This window comes from Typha angustifolia, chromosome 2 (assembly GCF_048772165.1).
Source record: "Typha angustifolia cultivar Huaian chromosome 2, ASM4877216v1, whole genome shotgun sequence".
In the NCBI taxonomy this organism is placed as follows: domain Eukaryota; kingdom Viridiplantae; phylum Streptophyta; class Magnoliopsida; order Poales; family Typhaceae; genus Typha; species Typha angustifolia.
The window spans coordinates 1,925,166-1,946,232 of record NC_133240.1 but is presented as its reverse complement, the minus strand read 5'-3'; the positions used below and the strand labels follow the sequence as shown (position 1 = coordinate 1,946,232).

The 21,067-nt window shown below is 38.8% G+C and overlaps 1 protein-coding gene across 7 annotated transcripts; it reads right to left on the bottom strand.

The window, feature by feature from the left end:
* Positions 1-4,311: 4,311 nt before the first annotated feature.
* On the bottom strand, positions 4,312-10,256 carry LOC140769689 (putative pentatricopeptide repeat-containing protein At1g68930). 7 transcript variants are annotated; one of them, XM_073110522.1, is made up of 4 exons: positions 7,695-10,256; positions 5,492-5,723; positions 5,280-5,379; positions 4,312-4,903 (listed from the first exon to the last, which is right to left on the bottom strand). In XM_073110522.1, the coding sequence occupies exon 1, from the start codon at positions 10,192-10,194 to the stop codon at positions 7,957-7,959; it is 2,238 nt and encodes a 745-aa protein (XP_072966623.1). In that variant the 5' UTR covers positions 10,195-10,256; the 3' UTR covers positions 4,312-4,903; positions 5,280-5,379; positions 5,492-5,723; positions 7,695-7,956. The 7 variants fall into 7 exon arrangements, with proteins under 7 accessions (XP_072966623.1, XP_072966631.1, XP_072966614.1 ...); XM_073110530.1 differs by having other exon boundaries at positions 4,312-4,782; XM_073110513.1 differs by having other exon boundaries at positions 4,312-5,379.
* Positions 10,257-21,067: the final 10,811 nt, after the last annotated feature.

Sequence of the window (21,067 nt, the reverse complement as noted above, 5' to 3'; positions counted from 1 at the left end):
TTTGTTGAAAAATCATCATGACTTCGTTTGACAAAAGAAGCCCACCTTTCATCATAATGCCTAATTACTTGCCCGAAAGATATGATAATTACCATGCTAAATATTTTCTTTCCTTTTTCCTCAATTTTAAATTGATCTTCTCACTTGCATATATATGCTTCTACTAGACAATTAAACAATACTACATAAATATTTACTGTCCCTGAAGTTATTGTTATTTTCCATGGAAGGTAGTGAGCTCCTACTCCATCTTCAACAATTGACAAGGGTGCAGGAAGAATTAGGAGAACAAGGCTTAACATATTACCCCCTTGCATGCTTTTATTTCCAGTCACATCAGCATATAGCTAAATATCTAATTGTTCGAACCCATAAAAAAAAAAAATCAACTCAGCTGCTGCTGACTATTCCTCAATTTAGAAATTTCATGAAAGAAGAAGTCATTTAGAACTATTATGGATTCTAAATAAAAAAGGTAGACTGCAGTGACATTACTTAAAAATGCCTCACAATAAAAGAAAGAACATTATCATAAAAGAATAACTTGCTATTATTTGGAAACGCAACAATAGAAGCAGCAATAACAACTGAATCTACCATGCAATTCAGATAAAACATTGCTGCGGTTGATAATTTTAACTTATTTACATCTCTTTTATTCTCTTCGCAAGGAATATGGTCTCTTAATACAAGCTCAAGAAACACTATAATCTAATTGGCATTCATTGATAGTATATCTCATTAAATTAGCTGCAAACAATATAGGACTGAATTATATAGTAGTAGAAGCATTAATAACGAACGAATAGCAACAACAATATACCACTGCATCAAGAAATATAAATATTAGGTATACTTTAAAGACTTCAAGAATGCTAGAACATCACAGTGTACAAATCATATACTTTGATGATGATAAGGCATTTCTCTAGCTAATTAAACACAATCAGCTATGGTATACCATGTAGAAAACTACCGAGGATCGTGTCTCTGTGGGCCAAATTATGTTATAACGTATGTACTTATGGTGAACCCTAAATAATTCCTGCAATCCCACAGAGACAGGAAATTTTGATACATTCATGTAAGGAAAAATAAGACTATAAGAAAGAGTTGGTACCACCCTATGAAGCAACAAAAGTAGATCAACCAAGGTAAATAAACAGCAGAAGTATTAAACAAAAGAAGATGTAACAGTACTGTTTAAGATCCAGTACATAACCTACCTAATATAACACAAGAGAAGTAATGAGGAGTTACATTAAATGTAGCTGTGCAAGAAAGGGATATGTGATGAAGAAAAAGATGAGCTGATCCCTAAAAGACATCCCAACTGTTCCTTTCAGGAGCCAGGCAATAACCAAAATTGCCTCCCACCTACTTAGCTTGTGGATTATATAGGTGGAGAACCCCACTTGGAAGCCATGCAAGCAACCTAACTCCATCATTCCTTTAAAGCAACTATAAGGAAGAGAGAGAGAAGGGTCAAAAAGGGCAAGTTGGAGTTGTAGGGAACCAAGAGGACATGAGAAGCATGCAGGAAAACGCATGGGAAATGAAAGAATAATTAAGGTGGTGTCATGGTTAGTATTGTTTGCGGAGGAAGATAACATTATGTCTGCGTGAGAGCTCTCATGTGATACCCCATCATGCATCCACCTTTGTTCCAATCCAACCCTTTCTTTCTTTTTTTATCTCCCACGCCTGTTGTTGTTTGTTGTTGTGTGCCCTACCTCGCTCGATCTATATGCTTCGAATCATCCCTTCCATATATATATCCCTTCTTTCTGGCGTTGGCGACTTCTATTCCATTCTACTATTTGTAATAATCAACTACCATGCACTTGGAGTTGTACCTTTATACTTGGTTTCATTGCAATCTTCACAGGTAAAAGTATGCGTACATGGATGTACGTACTGCATGCGACGCATATACAGCAAAATACACGAGTATTCTCCATTAAGCCCTGTATCTTCCTGTGTTTTGCCCACAAACATTTTACAAATACATTTGATGTGGTATAATATTATCCATTGATAGTGATTGTCATGAAATAGACAGAAGCTATTAATAAACAAAATGATGCCGCATCATCTTTTTTTAGAATAATATTTGTAGAGTATTTATGAGCATAACATTAATTTTTTTATTTGTAATAGCACCAATTGTAGTTTTGGACTTATGATTATAAAAAGAGTATTTGTCCAAACTAATTCTTCTCAAATGCTTGTTTACTAAAATAGTCTATCTCCTAAATTTAATATCAAAATAAGTCTATTTTAAATATGTCAGACAGCCTCCACTTTATAGGCCCAGCAAAAAGTGCTAAACTGTTTAGCATCTTTTGCTAAAACTGAAAGCACTAACAAAGATAAATAATTTATTTTAAACTAAACTGTTGAACAGATAAGTATTTTATTTCAAAAGTTGACATATTAACATAAGAATTTTAGATGTCTTAAAAACAAAGACATGTTGAAAACTTCGGCACTTGCTTTTACACTAACAATTAGTTCAGTCGGACCCATGAGATGGTGGTTGACGTATCCAAAATATATTATTTTTAAGTATTAAATTTAGAGAGTAGTGGTTTATTTTTGTTTAAAAGCTGATAAAAACCTCCACTCACAACATAGCTTATCTATTTTTTATTGTGTACGATTTAAAAAGAATCAACAAAAAGACAACATGGCTTACTAATTAGGAAGAGTAGACAACATAATGGTGTCTTTTTGTACGTTGCCAATACCATTTGAGTTACCACTGACTTAGAATCATCAGAGTTCCCAACATATATATATATATATATATATATATATATACCAGTGCAGTAAAAATTATATATAGCATATGTAGGACATTGCTTCTGTCTCAAGTGATTGATGTCTACTTTTCCGTAGGCCAACATATAAAAGTAGAATGATAAAAAGGTTAGGAGGGTTAAGAGTTTGGATTGCTTTTAAGGTCCGGCACTACTTGCCCAAAGCTTTCTCCTGCTGTTGGTCCACACGAAGAGCTCGATCGGTTGCATCTCCACCTTTTGACTCTTGTTTCAGATGCTTCTGACTTCTACCAATGTACTTCTTTGTTCTTATCCACTTCTTGCTTCGTAAGGGAGACTTCTTTTATGTTTTTATACATCTGCTGTCTCTGGCCAACTATAAAAAAATTATGATTCTGCTAAAGAATTATATTTTAGATGGGTAACGACTTTATAAACCTCTTTGAACATAAGGAACATAATATTGATAAAAAACTCATAGAACCAACTCAAAATTAATTAAATTCTAAAATGACCCAGTATCATTGTTCATCCCTTGAGAATAAAATAGTACAATTTTAAGAGATATTAATGATGGAAATAGAATGTTATCTTACATACCTGTACTAAGGAAAGAAATTGAGGATCCAAGAGGAAGGTGAGATGTGATGAGCTCAGAATTAAAGATATATATTTGGTAGTCCAAGAAAAGATTATCTTTTCTTCAATGCTTCCCAGCATTGGTTAGTGTACTATATAAAGGTGTGTTTGGTTAGGGAATAGGATAAGGATGGTCATTATTGTTTAATTAGTGTCGCCAAGTTAGTGTTTTTCCCAAGTCAAAGTATAGTTTGCCAAATCTGGTAATCATAGAACTCTCCTAATTAAGATTAATGCTATGGTTACAAACGCATTACAAATATTCTACAAACCAAACGACGTGGTTACTTATATGAATCTTTGGTCTTAAAATATTACCATCAACGTGTAGAATGATGCCACATCTATACTATTTCCAATACATTTGTAAAGTATGCAGTTGGAGAATCATATCTGAGTCAAGCAAAAACTAGCTCTATAATTTAGTTATTAATGGGATGGAGAGTTTCTTCCAGAGAAAATTTAGCTTCTCTTCCTTTCTCTCTTGACTTTTAGAGAGAAAAGGTGACCATTATTTGATCTCTTTTTTCTCCCTTTCTTCTTCATTCTCTCCTAAAATCTTTTTTCAAATAATAGAAAGTCTCTTTCGTAATTTTCTCCTCTTCTCTTCTCTCCATATGTTCTATAGGTATAAATTCAGAATTCCTTATCTCAGAAATCGCCTAGTCAGCGATTAGTCAGCAGCACTGAGTTGACTCTGAGATTTTTGGTCTTGTCGGGGCTGTCGACATTAACGAAATCCAGTGTAGTGAACGACTGGAAAAAAGGTCATCAAATCAAGCAATCGGAGAGGTAAAAGATTGTAGAAGAAATTAAGTCATCTCCCTCCCTGAAAACCAGAGCAATAGCAGCTGAATTCAGAACTTAGAGCTTGGATACAAGAAACAAAGATCTACAGAATCATTTGTTTGCTTAATAATTTTTATGATCAGATATCCCTTACAAAGTCAGTCCTGCCAAAACTATGCAGCATGGCGAAAAGAAGATTCAATCTAAACTGCATGTGTTTCTCCACATAGACTGCTGATTCCCCAACAAGAATAGAAAGTTCCATAAAAGGAACAGACTACTGACTTTAAACATGTAGTGTAACAGGAAAATGGAGGGGAAAAAGAAAGAACAAAAAACTCCATTGGATTTCATGTCGGCTGCTGCTTTTCTGTTGATGGTGAATTAAGAACAGCTGCCACGCTGTCCATCTGCAATTCACTTAAAAACATTTGGAGGAGGCCATATCTTCCCAAAAAACTCCTCCACATGTGTTGGATTGATTCATATATCCTTCGAGGCCAGCAGCAAGAAGCTCTTCGGCAGCTGGACCCATGGCAGATGCTAAGCTCAGTTGGTCCCAGTTCACAAGCTGTACCGTGATGGAAAACATTGTGCATCAGTTAGGCAGTCATGACAGAATATGTTGTAAAATAGGCCAAATGCCCATTGCATGTGTTCCAAATTTCTGTTGCATTGTCCTATTCTAGCACCTGACATAGAGCACGGATAACTATATCAAGGGGGTGACCAACGAGACATTTGAAAGTTTAAAAGGTGCAAACAATCTACTTTGCCAATAATGTATTCCCTCTGTCAATCAATGTGCAAAACAGTATATCTGTTAATTTTAAAGAGTCTAAAGGTGTCCAAATATATGCAACATTCATAAGCAACTGAATGCAGTTAGTGCTACTACTGATTATGTTGCACAATTACTTCAAGTATCAAGGCATGCCCACACTGACATGGAAATAAAGACCCAAGGCATAATACTTTTTGACTAAAAGTGACTGTGCATTACATGAAGGCTGCTAAAATGTGCCCCTCCAGCTCCACTTTACATGAATACAGAATAGGTGAACATACCTCTTCTTCAGTGAAGTTAATACATTTTGGCAGATCCTAGAGATAATCTCCTCATGAATGAACACTCTTCTGCCGGGTAAGTCACTGAGTCTTTCAGAGACTGCATTATATGCAACAATGTAATCGATCTTACAACCAAGTTAAGTTGTTCATAATCAGGTACAACAGAAGCTACTAACAAACAAGAGATGGTACAGAGGTGCAATGGTTACCCAAAGGAGGCTATATATGTCCTGTTTGTTGCAGATTGCTGTGGCCGTCAACTTTGATTTGTGCCCATATTTGTAAATATAACTCTATGCTTTCTTCATCTGATAATTTAGCCATTACAAGATCGCGAGGGCCCCAGGAAGTATATGACTCCACATATACATCTATATCCATGAAGAGTCTCAAAAACTTAATAAGGGAGAGGGATGATGTTTAGGGTCATATCAGGTTCCTCTAAAACAAAAGTATAGAGAAAACCAACATTTATGATGGGAATAAGTACATAACTACACATTTAACGAGAAGAAGAGTAAATTAAAACATGGGAACATAAATAAAGACTCATAGCAAAGAACAAACTCAGACTATCCTTATAGGTTTGAATTTTAAAGTGAAAGTTAATAGCGGTAATAGTGAAGAGAGAACATGTCAATCATTACAGCAGTACTATGAAGAGTTATCAGAAGTTTTCACTTCAGAGGATTACCATTTCCAGGAAAATGTTGAGAACTTCATAAAAAATTTAATCCAATTTTAGCTGGATAACTAGGAAGGAGATGAGGAAATAATTATCAGGCTATTGCAAAGCTGAACTGCTTGACAATATTCTTAATTTCCAATGAACTCAACAAATAGGACATGAAATAAGAAACTGATTTTCAGGCTATCACAAAGTTGAACAACTTGATGATCTTCTATAATACACCAAGGAAAACCTCATTGGTCCAATGACTATTAATATACTATTATCCAAGTAATCCAACAACATAACATTTCTAAAAAATACAATAAATTGCTAAAAAGAATTTACAGATAGTTAATAAATAAAAAAATTATTTTGCAATATCCAATATAGATCTGTTGAACATCCAATCTTTCTTTAAGAGAAACCAAGAAGAATACAGAAAATAAATATTTTGCAAACTTAATTAAGTTTATCATAGGACATGATAACATAATAAAAGTATAAAACTCATGCCAATGAAAGAAGCAAGTTTTATAATCACAATGAACAATCAAAATTACTAAATTAGAATTAGAAATATCAAAATATATAATCAGAACTGCTAAAGTAGTTAATAAAATAGATTTTCACCTTTAACATACTTGTATGTATCTAGAGTAAATGTTTATCCACACTCAGGCCTTCCAAGATAGAAACTTAATAACACAGTTGAAGGAATTTTGAGGAGAAAATACTGTGATGAAACCTCTAGTTCATTGTATAGCTTCAAGTCTTAAACAGTTCATGCATCTTCAAAGTACCACAGATGCTCTCTCAAATAGGAGTCTTATACAATTTTCATGGCAGATAGATGCTGGAAACATAAAAGATATTCTACTGTAAAGAAACTAACCCATTCCCCACACTACTGCTCCTTTCTATAGTAACACCAGTCAAAAAAGTTTAAGAGCCAGAGAAAAATAGTAACTCCACAATCCACATCAAATTCAACTTCAAATTCAACTGCAATACACCCTTCTCCACATGCTAAAGGACCCACATCAGCTTAACTCACATATGAAGGCACAAAAGTCAAATACAAAACTTTGAAACCTTTTAGTTGGTAAAACTTGATGTATGCAGATTTAGGTAATCACCACTCTTTACATGTACAGCAAATAGATGCACCATGTACTGGTAACATTGACAAATTAAAAAAGAGACTAATCACTATACTGAAAACCACACAAATAAGACTATAAGAGTCATGAACCACAATTTCTTATTGAGAAAGGCACAAATTTGTCGAGAATGTAGCATCATACAGCTCTTTGTATATTATTTGAATGTTTAAAATGCCTAAAAGACATTCTGATAAAAGAATAGTAAGAAATTAGCTACTGGAAACATTCCAGAGCTCTTACAGAGTAGAGAAATAAAAGAAATCCTATGACATGAACTAATGTTAGTTGTGTCAAGTGTCAACGTCACTACAACTTATAATGCATTATTCTGATAACTCATTTTGCTTACCAGACAAGCTATGATTGCATTACAACAGCATACAACATGATCCACTAGGTCAGCATCTAATATTACATCATTTCAAATAAAACGTGTAATATATCAGCAATCAAACAATGTCAATTGAATTTAAATAAATCCAAAATCTATAGAATGAGTAGAAAACCCACTAATTTGTAGAACAAAAGGAAAATTTATTCTACCAGGAGTATCATATTTCATAGCTATGAAATTACCTGGAATGCATCAATGGTAAGTAGGAGCACGGTGATTTCTCAGAGAACTTCTGGCGCTCTTCTTCATCGCATGTTATCCTGTGGCAGTAAGAGAAATTACAGAACAAAACCCTGCTCTCCTTCAACTTTGCTTTGGCTCTTGCCAGATCTCAAAGGCAGGCACTCACAGAAGTTGTAGATTAAGATCTTCTTGGATCATTGCTTCATAAAGTTGTCGAATAAGATGGCGTTAAATCAACTTTTCCATAATAAGATTATCCCATCACCAAAAGTCTCCACAAGAGCACAGTCCATCACTAAATTTATGGAAACGAACAGCATCTCTAACAAGAATCTCACGTCCAGTTATCTTAGAGATGAATTTGGTTGCATTGTGGCAATCCCCACATACACGAAGATTCTTAACTACTCTTATTGGCAGCCCTTGAGGAACAAAAATCAAACCAAAAGCAATAGCAAGCTTCTCACTATGGTGGCCAAGCATATGTATCTTCTCAGCCTCCCCTACATCATGCAAAACAGAGCTCATATCAGGTTTGTATCCTTCCTCAACCATCTTAGAGCTAAGCTTCTCTAGCTCTGCATATATCCTCTCTGAATTAGGGTGGGATTGGTCATCGGCTGAAAAAATGTGAACTTTGTTCTTATACTTGATCCAACTGCAGCCAGGTTCTTTTTTAACTCTCCTATCTCTCATTCCACGTCTCAGCTGAGATACCTCATCCCATTTTCCTTTAGCAGCATACATGCTGGATAGCAGAACATAGCTTGCAGGATTGTGTGGGTCAAGTTCTAAAAGATTCTCGGCTGCCCATTTTCCAATTTCCATGTTTCCATGGAGTCTACATGAGCTTAACAATGTGGCCCATCCAATAGCATCAGGCTGGCATGGCATTTGCTTTATAAAATTCTCAGCCTCTTTCAAGCTCCCTGCTCTACTAAATAAATCAATCATGCATGTATAGTGGTCAGCTATAGGAACAATTCCATGATCTTCCACCATGGAATTGAAATAGCTATTTCCTTTATCCACCAGTCCTGCTCGGCTACATGCAGAAATAACACCAATGAATGTGACCCCATCAGGCTTCACACCCTCGGCCAACATCCTTTCAAATAAATCGATTGTTTCTTTTGCCTTTCCAAACTGAGCATACCCTGAGACCAATGCGGTCCATGAGACCTGATCCTTTGTGCGCATCTCATCAAACAAGCGGTGAGAATCTTCAATGCTTCCACATTTACCATATAAAGTAACAATAGCATTAGACACAGTAATAAATGAAATTAATCCTGACACCAAAGCCCAACAATGGAACTGTGTGCCCTCTTCCAAGCTTGCCAGATTAGCACAACTGCTAATAACACTCCCTAAAGTGAAATCATCTGGTTCAATTCCACTCTTTTGCATCTTGCAGAAGACCCTTACAGCTTCCTCATTACACCCATTTTGCCCATAGCCCACAAGCATTGCTGTCCATGATACAATATTCTTAAGTCCCATGCCCCTGAAAACTGTTTCTGCTGATCCAATGCTCCTACATTTTGAGTACATATCAACGAGTGCGCTCCCTACAAAAATGTTTTCTTGATACTGTGTCCTAATTATAAAAGCATGAATCTGCTTCCCCTGCTCCAAAGCTGACAAACCACCACAAGCAGTTAATATACTCCCAAAGGTATATTGATCAATGCTAACCCTCTCTGCTCTCATCTTCCTAAAAAGATCAATGGCCTCCAACTGCATCCCATTCTGCGTAAGACCGGTAATCATTGTTGTCCATGAAATTGAGTCCCTCTCATCCATGTCTGCAAACAATTTCCTTGACTCCTCAATCATCCCACAACGAAGTAACCCTGTGATCATGGTATTATACACGACCAGATTCTTCTCTTGCATTCCATCAAACACACACATAGCCTCCCTCGGAAAACCAGTTTTTGAGTACATGTCCACCAATGGGCTACCAACAAAGACATACGACTCAAACCCAAATCTCAGAATTTGACAATGGACCTGTCGGCCCAAGTCAGCAGCCATCCGAGTGGATGATAATATTAACATGGTCGAGAAAGTGATGCGGTTCGGCATCACCTGACCCTCCCTCATCATAGCCCGATAAGCTGCCACCGCTCTGCTTGCTGACCCATGACTGGCGAAGCCTGAAATGAGCGAATTCCACGAGATACCATCCCTATCCTGCATCAATCCAAAGATCTCCTCCATTTTGGAAACGATCCCCGCCTTGGAATAGGCCGAGAGAATGGCATTCCACGAGAAAAGGTTTGGGTGAGTAATTTGATCGAACACCTTGCGGGCATAGACGGGAAGGCCGGATTTAGCGTAGGACGTGAGGAGGTTGTTGGAGAGGAAGGTTTCGGCAGAGCGACCGAGGGTTTTAAGGATGAGGCAGTGGAGCTTCTTGAGGTGAGATTGGTGTTGGGGCTGGGAGCAGAGGCTCAGGAGTGAGGCGTAGTGGTTTGAAAGCGAGGAGCGCATGGCAACTGCAATTGCCGAGAAGAGGGGGGCAGAATGGGAATATCATGAAAAGTGGGAGTCGCTGGATGCGTACGCTCAAAATTTACGAATTTTTCGTTTACAAAGTTTATTTTGTAGTGATATATATTATTTTCGTCAATTTAATATTTTGATGAATGTGAAGGTTAAAATTATACTCAATATCCTTCAATCAAAATCTGGCTTCCTCGGGAGATGGCAATCTTTTATTTTTAGATATTTTTAATTTGTATAAATTAAGACATTATGATTTACTTAGTTACGATTTTAATTTATTTTTATTAAAATAAAATTTCTGTAGATCGTGTTCGAACGTACTTGTGAACGCTTGCATCAGGTTCGTAAATACAGAAAATACATATTGTGCATTCGAACGCGGTCGAACGAGTTTGAACACCTGCGTTCGAATGCTTGCATTGCTTTCGCACTTACAGAGATGGAGCTTTTGGTGCGTTCGAGCATGATCGTGCGCGTTCGAACGCGATCGGCGGGAATCCTCTAAAGTTAGGGTTACATATTGTTTTAGGACTTATTGGCTAGCCTCTATAAATATGTGGATGTCAGCTAACTTTATTATGCTATTGGATTATTGATTTCTTGCCTTCTATCTTCTCTAGACTATCTCCCTTCTCCCTCTTCACCATCTTTTTTTTCACCTCTACCATTGGCAAGGTTTCTTCTAACTTCTAATCTCCCCCGACTATCGAGTCACCCATCTTCTTATAGATCTCGACCACTTTGTTCCCTTCATCTATATCCCTTAATCACATCAACCATCCACCTTCACCTCTATACCCATCCATAACCCTAACATCCACTCCACTTGTTACTACCACTATCACCCACGTTATTTCATGTTTTCGTCCTTGTTATAGTGCAAATCTATGAAGGGCATAAGTACGAAAGTTGTAGATCGGGAAGTTATGGATCTAACCCAATTAGTTTCGTAATTTTCTGACTATAGGAGAATATCTGACAAGTATATGCCCACGATTGCGCGGATTGATTCCTATAATACATTTAGATCTTGAAGGAATCGTTGCGTAGCCTATCTTTAGTACAAGAACCCATCAAATTGGTATCAGAACTTAACACATTATCGTCTTCTCTCACAACTGTTTTAGAGTAGCCAATCTTATTGCTGATTAGTTAGCAAACTTAGAAAAATCTCAATCATTTTTGTCAGTTTAAAATCGGGTTACACCGATCGGGATAAATGTTTGATTGTATAAGGATGCTTTAGGTATCACCTTAGATACCTAGAGTAGTTTTGTGTCATTTTTTGAGGTCAATACATTAACCTTTCCAATAAAAATCATCCTATCTATTATACAACTATTCGATGTTATTACGTGAGTTTCTTAAATTTATATAAGTTATACGAATTATAAAAGATTTTATTTATGAACGTATTTTTCTAAGTTTTAATTGAGTTTGTTTGTATTTTAAACTACTTATAAATATGTTATGGCATCATAAACATGTTAAATTTAAATGAGTTAATGAGTTGAGGTACTAAGCACTAACAAAACCCATTTAATAATCTGAGCAAAATCCCACCAATCTCCCATAAGCATATCATGCACAACATAATTTTCCCCGATAATAGCAGTAGGAAAAAAGAACTCCAATATTATTAATTCCTAATTAGTCCAGCAAGAGCAAGAATCACAAGATAATTAGAATTAGATTTTATGTATACCTACATTCTTATTATAATTATATATATTTAGTGTTTGTTTTATACAAAAAGAGATTAATCATCATAAGCTTACTCTATAATTAGCAAACAAGGTTCATAATTTATTACTATCAGTATTAAATATATAATGGAAATCTAATTATTTAATAAAAGTAAAAGGAGTGATCCTAAATTTAATAAATTAATATATTTTATATAAATAAATTATAATTAGATGAACGACTAATTTTATATTATTAAAATATTTTTAGATCTCGAATTTTTTATTTGAGACCTTATTGACTCTCTTAGTTGTGAGTTGACATTCATGAACATAAGTGGTTTGTGAATTATATGACCAAGATGTTATGAATTTTAGCATGATTATAGTGTACGATCACCACGAGCACTAAGGCTTAGTGCCACCTTATCATGGATCAGATCGTAAGAGATCCGGGCAAGGAAGATTCAAAACTAGGCAAGTAATCATGGTCCTCCGCCTCGATAGAAGTGCTAGAATTATCATTATTAGAGGGAAGTGAAAAGAGGAAGATGAGGCAGAGGCAGAGGGAGCCTTGCAGGTTGTCAAAGGCGAGGCACAACACTGCAGAGGAGGAAGTGACAAAACTCATCCTCAAGGCAAGTCATGTAGATCTGGAGAGTCGTCTCATGACAGCCAAGGAGAGAGGAGGAGAAGGAGATGAACTGCTTATTAACGACAGAGGTAGTCACCAATGGCAAAAGGGAGGAATCCCAGATTAGAGAGTCAAAATAAGTCAGCCAACTACAGCACAACCTTCTCGGCATTGGCAATGGAGGAGAGGCAGTTGTCAAATCTGAAGAGAATGTAGATAATGTCCTCAGCCACATTCTCTTAGGGTAGTGAGGTTTGAAGATGCCATGTTGGAATGGTTGGATAGCTACATTGGGAACTTAGATTGGAGAAGGTAGAGAAGTGAGATGGGAAGGATATTGGATGGGAGAAGGCTGGACGATCCAGCTAGTTGGAGAAGAGAAAGAAGAAGAAGAGTTTTAATTGTGAAGATAAGGGTATTTTGGTACACTAAATTTTTTTTTTTCTTCTCTCCAAATATAAGGGTAAATATATCAAGTAAAATCGGTAATAAAAACCCAACGAAAGAAATGTTTGAGAGATTCTACAAATCGTATGGAATCTCAGACACCATAATAGTAGTTACTTCTCTTTTTAACCTCCAAATAAATCCCTTCTCCTTGCTCCAATTGTACTTACCGAGAGATCTACTTATTTATATATTGAAATTGCCTTGCCTTTATGTACATGGCGATGTTGCTCCTCTTTGGTGACCACTGGGGTCGATGAATTCAACATCGCCCTCCAACGTTGTCCTTCTTTTTAGAACTCTCCATAGACTTTTAATATTCATTTCAAGTCTTTCATACAATCCAAATCCATCAGCGGATCAGTCTTAAACTGTAGTCCTACAAACATGAGATGCTAGACTGGCTAAACTATGAGCTGCATCGTTATTGGCGCGACTGATACACTTAGTTAAAATCTTTTCTTATTACATTAGGTGTATACTTTCATTAAAATAAAATTCCTATAGGTCGTGTTTAAACGCAGGAGGGGTCACGTTCGAACGCCTTTGTGAACGCCTACATCAAGTTCACAAATATAGAGAACGCATATTGTGCATTCGAACACAGTCGGGAGAGTTTGAAAGCCCGCGTTCGAACGCTTGCATCGTGTTCACACATACATAGATAGAGCTTTTGGTGCGTTCGAACGCATTCGAACACGATCGACGGGAAAGTTCTAGAATTAGGGTTTAATATTGTTTTAGAACTTGTTGGCTAGCCTCTATAAATGTGGATGACAGCCAACTTCATAATACTATTGGATTATTGATTTCTTGCCTCGTATCTTCTCTAAACTCTCTCCCTCATCTCTTTTCACCATCCTTCCACCTCTATAGTTGGCAAGGTTTCTCCTAACTTCTAATCTCCCTCATCTGTGGAGTCGCCCTCTTCTTTGGGATCTCGACCACTTTGTTCCCTTCATCTACTTCCCTTAATCACATCCACAATTTTTTTTTCTTCTCTCCAAATATAAGGGTAAATATATCAAGTAAAATCGGTAATAAAAACCCAACGAAAGAAATGTTTGAGAGATTCTACAAATCGTATGGAATCTCAGACACCATAATAGTAGTTACTTCTCTTTTTAACTTCCAAAATAAATCCCTTCTCCTTGCTCCAATTGTACTTACCGAGAGATCTACTTATTTATATATTAAAATTGCCTTGCCTCTATGTACTTGACGATGTTGCTCCTCTTTGGTGACCACTGGGGCTGAAGAATTCATTGCCCTCCAATGTTGCCCTTTTTTTTAGAAGTCTCTAGACTTTTAATATTCATTTCAAATCTTTGATACGATCCAAATCTGTCAGCGGATCAGTCTAAACCGTAGTCCTACAAACATGAGATTCTAGACTAGCTAAACTATGGGCCGCACCATTATTGGCGCGACTGATACACTTAATTAAGATCTTTTCTTATTACATTAAGTGTTTATTTTTATTAATATAAAATTTCTGCAGGTCTTGCATTAAGTCTTTATTTTTATTAAAATAAAATTTTTGTAGGTCGCGTTCGAACGCAGGAGGGGTCGCGTTCGAATGCTCTTGCGAACGTCCGTATCAGGTTCACAAATACAGAGAATGCATATTGTGCGTTCAAATGCGGTTGAGTGAGTTCGAACGCCCGCGTTCGAAACCACAATATGCGTTCTCTGTATTTGTGAACCTGATACAGAGATGGAGCTTTTGGTGCGTTAGAGTACGATCGGGCGCGTTCGAACATGATCGACGAGAAAGTTCTAGAATTAGGGTTTCATATTGTTTTAGGACTTGTTAGTTAGCCTCTATAAATATGTGGATGGCAACCAACTTCATAATGCTATTAGATTATTGATTTCTTACCTCCTATCTTCTCTAAACTCTCTCCCTCCTCTCTCTTCACCATCCTTCCACCTTTATAGTTGGCAAGGTTTCTACTAACTTCTAATCTCCCTCGTCTGTCGAGCCACCCCTCTTCTTTAGGATCTCGACCATTTCGTTCCCTTCGTCTATTTCCCTAAATCACATCCACAATCCACCTTCATTCTCATACCCATCCATAACCCTAACATCCACTCCACCCGTTACCACCACCATCACCCACGTTATTCCGTCTTTTCATCCCTACTATAGTTTGAATCTGTGAAGGGCATAAATACGAAAGTTGTAGATCAGAAAGTTACAGATCCAACCCAATTGGTTTCGTAATTGTCTGACTACCGAAGAATATCTGACGAATATTTTCTCACGATTGTGCGGACTGATTTCTGTAATACATTCAGATTTTGAAAGAATCATTGCGTAGCCTATCTTGGTTCCAGATCTTATCAAAGTGGTATTAGAGCTTATCAAGTGGTATTAGAGCAGGCGATCCTCAGACCTCCATTAATGGTTGAAACAAAGAAGATGACATCAACAAGAAAACCTATGGAGAGCACACCGACAAGGGAAGACTCAATCTATGATGACCCTAACCGTGAGGCCAATTCCTTTGGAGCGACCATGACAGAACCAAGTCAACCAACGTCCATGAGTGCGAATATCGATGAACTTAGGGGCATGTTCCATGCATAGAATTGACTCAATTCAAAAGGATCACAATGATTTCAACAAATATGTCATGAACCAATTTGATTTGTCATCTCCTCGACGATGAATAGAGTTTCAAGAAAGACTAATGGTGGGACCTCATCGAACTGATACTCCACAAGTCCAGATGCGTCATGTGAGTGTCAATGATCCTCTCTTACCTATGCCTACATATTATTTCTCACCTTCATTGCAAAACCCAAGACCGACGGTGATGGAACCCGAGAGGCGTGCGGCACCGGTGCACTTCATCGATAAGGAGGATTGACACTTTGAGGATGAGGTTGGTCCCTTTGGAGATGGTGATGGACATGTTCGAAGATTTAGAGAAGAGGATCAACATGCACAAAAGGTTTAGACCTGAACCAAGGATCTTTTGCGAACCCGACAATGCTATTCGAAGGAGAACCGCACGCTTGGATTTCCCAAAATTCCAAGGCGGTGATCCAACGAATTAGGTGTTTTAAGTTGAACAATATTTTGATTGTTAAGGTACAACAGAAGATGTAAATGTCCATATGGTAAGCTTTCACCTCCAAGGAACGGCATTGCATTGGTATAGATCGGTTATTCATGGTGGAGGATATATCGGATGAGCTGATTTTTGTAGGAGGATTACACGCAAATATGGGACAGCGGCATATAAAGATTTTGTTGCCACATTAAGCAAGATGGTTCAGAGGACGACCGTATTGGAGTACTAAGCTGAGTTTGAAAGAGTTAGTTGTCGTTGTGAGCCACCTTGGCCCGAACAGACATTGATGAGCACTTTTATTTTGGGGCTGTGTGAGGAGATACAAGCGAATGTTCATGCTCTATGTCCTACTACTCTTGAGGAGGCCTTTGAGAAGGCCGTAAGGATGGAGCAAAAGCATAAGGCTCTAAAGATGGCAGCGAAAACCAATTGGGGCAACCGAGATGGGCGATTTGCACCTAGAACGCCGGCTAAAAATTTTACGGTTTCAAAAACAGCGGCTGCGAGTACTAGACTACGACCACTTTTGAGACCTTCTTCCGATGTTAGAGGAGGCACTAGACCTCCCGTTTGAACTCTCACACCTATCTAGGTGGAGGAGCGAAGAGCGAAAGGTATTTGCTTTCGATGTGATGAGCGTTTCACTCTCGATCATCGGTGTTCTAAACCGATCGGGAGTGTAATGCTTATCAACGGTCTTGAGGAGGATGATGGGGTTGTTGATGATGGAGAGTGTCCAAAAGAGGTCCATGAGGAAACCGTTGAGGAGGGTGTGGAGGAAGATATCCAAGCATATTCGAGTACTTCCGCGCCGAGGACGTTACGAGTAGATGTGTTCGTTAGAAAGCATTGTGTACACATCCTCATCGACTCAGGAAGTACGCACAACTTTCTAGATGAGAGGTTAGTGAGGAGATTGGGTTTGGATGTCGAACCGACCGCGGGATTTGACGTTGCTATTGGAGACGGCACGAAGCTTAAGGCGGAGAGCTTGTGTCGCCGAGTCAGTATACGGGTGCAAGAACAAGACATCATTGTGGACTTGTATCCGTTGGCGCTGTGAGGAGCGGACATTATCCTTGGTGCTCAGTGGTTATAGAGTTTGGGAACCGTCATATTTGATTTTCAGAGCATGTGAATGAAATGTAAATAAGGAAACAAAGATGTGCGGCTTGATGGTGTTCGGACTTCACCGATTCCTACGATGCAACCTATGATGGGGCTACCTTATGCGTACGATTTGGCCTATCTTTTTCAATTAGGATTAGTATGAGATGAGCTTCAAACGAGTTCAGGTATTACCATTGAATTGTCTAATTTATTAGATAAGTTTTCTGGACTATTTGAGGAGCCGCAGGAGTTGCCGTCGAGGAGAGCGACAGACCATTGCATAGAGATTGTACCCGAGGCTGCACCGGCGAACGTGAGACTATATTGGTATCCACATGTCTAAAAAGAAGTTATCTCAAAAATGATAGCTGAGATATTGGTACGTGGTTATTCTGTTATCTTTGTGGTGGTTGACAGATTGAGCAAGTATGTGCATTTTTTGGCATTATCACATCCGTTTTCAGCCAAGTCGGTAGCTGAAGTTTTTGTTAGAGATGTTGCTCGTTTACATGGCATGCCATACACGATTGTCTCGGATCGTGATCATGTATTTATAAGCGACTTTTAGACTGAGTTTTTTAAATTACAGGGGATTCAATTGAACTTCAGTTCAGCCTACCATGGACGGCCAAACCGAAGTGGTAAATCGAGGCATTGAGCAATATTTGATGTGCTTTGTTTGAGAGATGCCGAGACGATGGTTGGAGTTCTTACCGTGGGCGGAATGGTCTTATAATACCGTTTACCATAGCAGCATTGGCATGACTCCATTTGAGGTGGTGTATGGACGCATGGCTCCGACGTTACACGCTTATGATTAAGCGGCATTTGTAGATCGGATGGAGGTGGACTTAGCGTTGATGGATAGAGACGCCACATTGAGGAGGTTGCGTGCTCATCTTAAACTTGCTCAAAACCGCATGAAGCAAGTTTATGATCGTAGCCATCGGGAGCAGGAGTTCGACATCGGCAGTTGGGTGTTCGTGAGAGTACAGCCGTATCGACAGGTGACCTTGCATCCGATGCGTAACCAAAAGTTAGCACATCTCTACTTTGGTCTGATTCGGGTGTTGGAGCGTATTGGTGTAGTTGCATATCATTTGGAATTACCGGAGGGGTCGAAAGTGCATCCTGTCTTCCATTTTTCATTACTGAGGGAGTAGATTAGAGATCACGAGATCGTTGGATTAGCTCTACTGGAGCCATTGGAGGAGATAGAGATTGTAGAGCCAGTTCGAGTACTTGCTAGGCACCGACGACGATATGATACCAGATTGGAGATGAAGATTTTAGTTGAGTGGCTTAGCAAGCCATTTAATAAGGCGACATGAGCATTTCCCCGACTTAGAGCATTTCCCTCACTTTTCACCTTGAGAGCAAGGTGGGGGAAGCGTGGTGGGCTGATACACTTAGTTAAGATCTTTTCTTATTACATTAGGTGTTTATTTTCATTAAAATAAAATTTCTGTAGGTCGTGTTCGAACGTAGGAGGGGTCACGTTCGAACGCCCTTGCGAACGCCTGCATTAGGTTTGCAAATACAGAGAACGAACGCTTGCATCATGTTCGCACATACAGAGATGGGGCTTTTGGTGCGTTCGAAAGCGATCGGGCGCGTTCGAACGCGATCGATAGAAAAGTTCTAGAATTAGGATTTCATATTATTTTAGGATTTGTTGGCTAGCCTCTATAAATATGTGGATAGCAGCCAACTTCATAATGCTATTGAATTATTGATTTCTTGCCTCCTATCTTCTCTAAACGCTCTCCCTCCTCTCTCTTCACCATCCTTCCACCTCTATAGTTGGCAAGGTTTCTCCTATCTTCTAATCTCCCTCGTCTGTCAAGCCACCCCTCTTCTTTGTGATCTTGACTACTACAGTTCTAATCTCCCTCATCCCTTCTATAGTTCGAATCTGCTAAGGGCATAAATACAAAAGTAGCATATCAGAAAGTTACAGATCCAACCCAATTGGTTTCGTAATTTTCTGACTAAGGGAGAATATCTGACGAATATTTTCCCATAATTGTGCGGACTGATTCTTATAATGCATTCAGATCTTGAAAGAATCGTTGCACAGCCTATCTTGGTTCCAGATCTTATCAAAGTGGTATCAGAGCTTATCAGTGACTCGTGAAGCAAACCCTAATTTTAGGGTTAACTGAAATCTACCTTTTACATTCTAGCACTATTGGATTAATGGGCCAGCTAACAGAGTTTGCCCACCCATTAACTGCCTTAACCATGCTGAGAGAGTCACTAAAGATCCAACAGTCATCATGATCTAAAAAATCTGCCACCATCTTTAGGCCCTCCAATAGGGCAAGAGCTTCACTTGTTAAAGCATTGGGGCAATGTTCAAAATGGATGCTCTTAGCAATGTAGAACCTATTCCGGTGCTTGAGAAGTAAGATGCCGATGCCTCCTAGATTGTTGCCTCTCCATGAAGCATCGACCTAGCACACCAAATCGTTGTCTTGCGGCTTCTCCTGGTCTAGATGGTAGGTTGCATTTGGGTCCTCTACACCATGCATAACCCTTCTTGAGCACTCAAACCTTTCACTGTCTTTAGTATAAGGCCAGGTGAGCATGCCATTTCCCTGAAGACTTTCTCGTTCCTTGCTTTTCAAATCTCCCACAATATATTAAACGCATGAGTGAGCTTATCTGGAGGCAACTGCTTTGCCATTTGGGAGATCCAGCGATCTAAGTGGGCAGGTGTACTATCAATCTACTAACCCAGTTCGCTAGCAAACTAGACGGCCCAAGCGGATTGGCAACCCAAGAGGAGATGCTCCACACTTTCAGGGGTAGCTTTGCAAACCGGGTAGACATCATCCACCATACGAGGGAGATGCTTTGCTAATTCTTCACCTACTACAATGGCTCCGTTAACACATCGCCAGGTAAAAGTCTGGACTCTTGGGATGACATGTTTGCACCCTCATATCGTTTTCCACGGCTTTTGTCTAGTTGCACTAGAGGAGGATTGGACTAGTCCCCTTTAGAGAGGATGTTGAATGCAGACTTCACTAAGAGTCCCCCTGACTTGGTGTGAGTCCACATCAACTTATCCGGCTATATGATGCTCTCCTAATTGATGAAGATTTTCTTAACCACCATTACTACATTGTTGGGAAGCACAGCTTGGAGCGTAGCTTCATTCCAAGTTGCACCATCCATTAGGTCTCCCACCACTTTGATGTTAGAGGGCAGCTCAAACTCCACCAGATTTAGCGGAGTCCATCGATCACAAGTGATTGAGATTGAGCGACCCACCTACCATTGTACACTCATCCACAGCTGCTCTCTTATCTTTATGATTGAATTTCATGACCAGGAAGCTTGGGCCTTCTGTGTTGCACACTAGAAGGACTGGTTATGAAAGGGTCTTTCCTTCAAAAGCTTGGCCCAGTTCAACTCCGGCTCTTTCAGCACCTCCACGCTAGCTTCATAATCAATGCCTTGTTCGTCAACTCTAGGCGCCGAATGCCAAGGCTGCTGGCTCTCCTTGGCTTACATATCTCCCTCCAACTCTTTAAGTAGATATGTCTTCTCTTGTCGGTAAATCCCCACCAAAAGTCCCTCATAAGACCATCCAACTTCGCAATCAACGCATTCGGGTAAATAAACATTGCCATGAAGTAGAGAGGAATAGAGCACATGACTGATCTAATCAAAACTAGTCTACCCACGTGCGATAGAGCACCCACCTTCCATCCAGCAAGCTTTCGTCGAATTTTATCAGCCACAAAAGCATAGGCTTTTAGCTTTGATCAAGGGAGGATGAGAGGGTTGCCAAGATATTTTTTGCCTTCTTGTAGTTGTCTTACCTTGGGAGCAGCAATCACATTGTTTCTTCTTGATTGCTCTGCATTTCTACTGAAGTGAAACACTGA

Bases quoted from the DNA above. Each gene is read 5' to 3' on its own strand.
- LOC140769689 (XM_073110513.1), bottom strand. From the start codon at position 10,194: ATGCGCTCCTCGCTTTCAAACCACTACGCCTCACTCCTGAGCCTCTGC.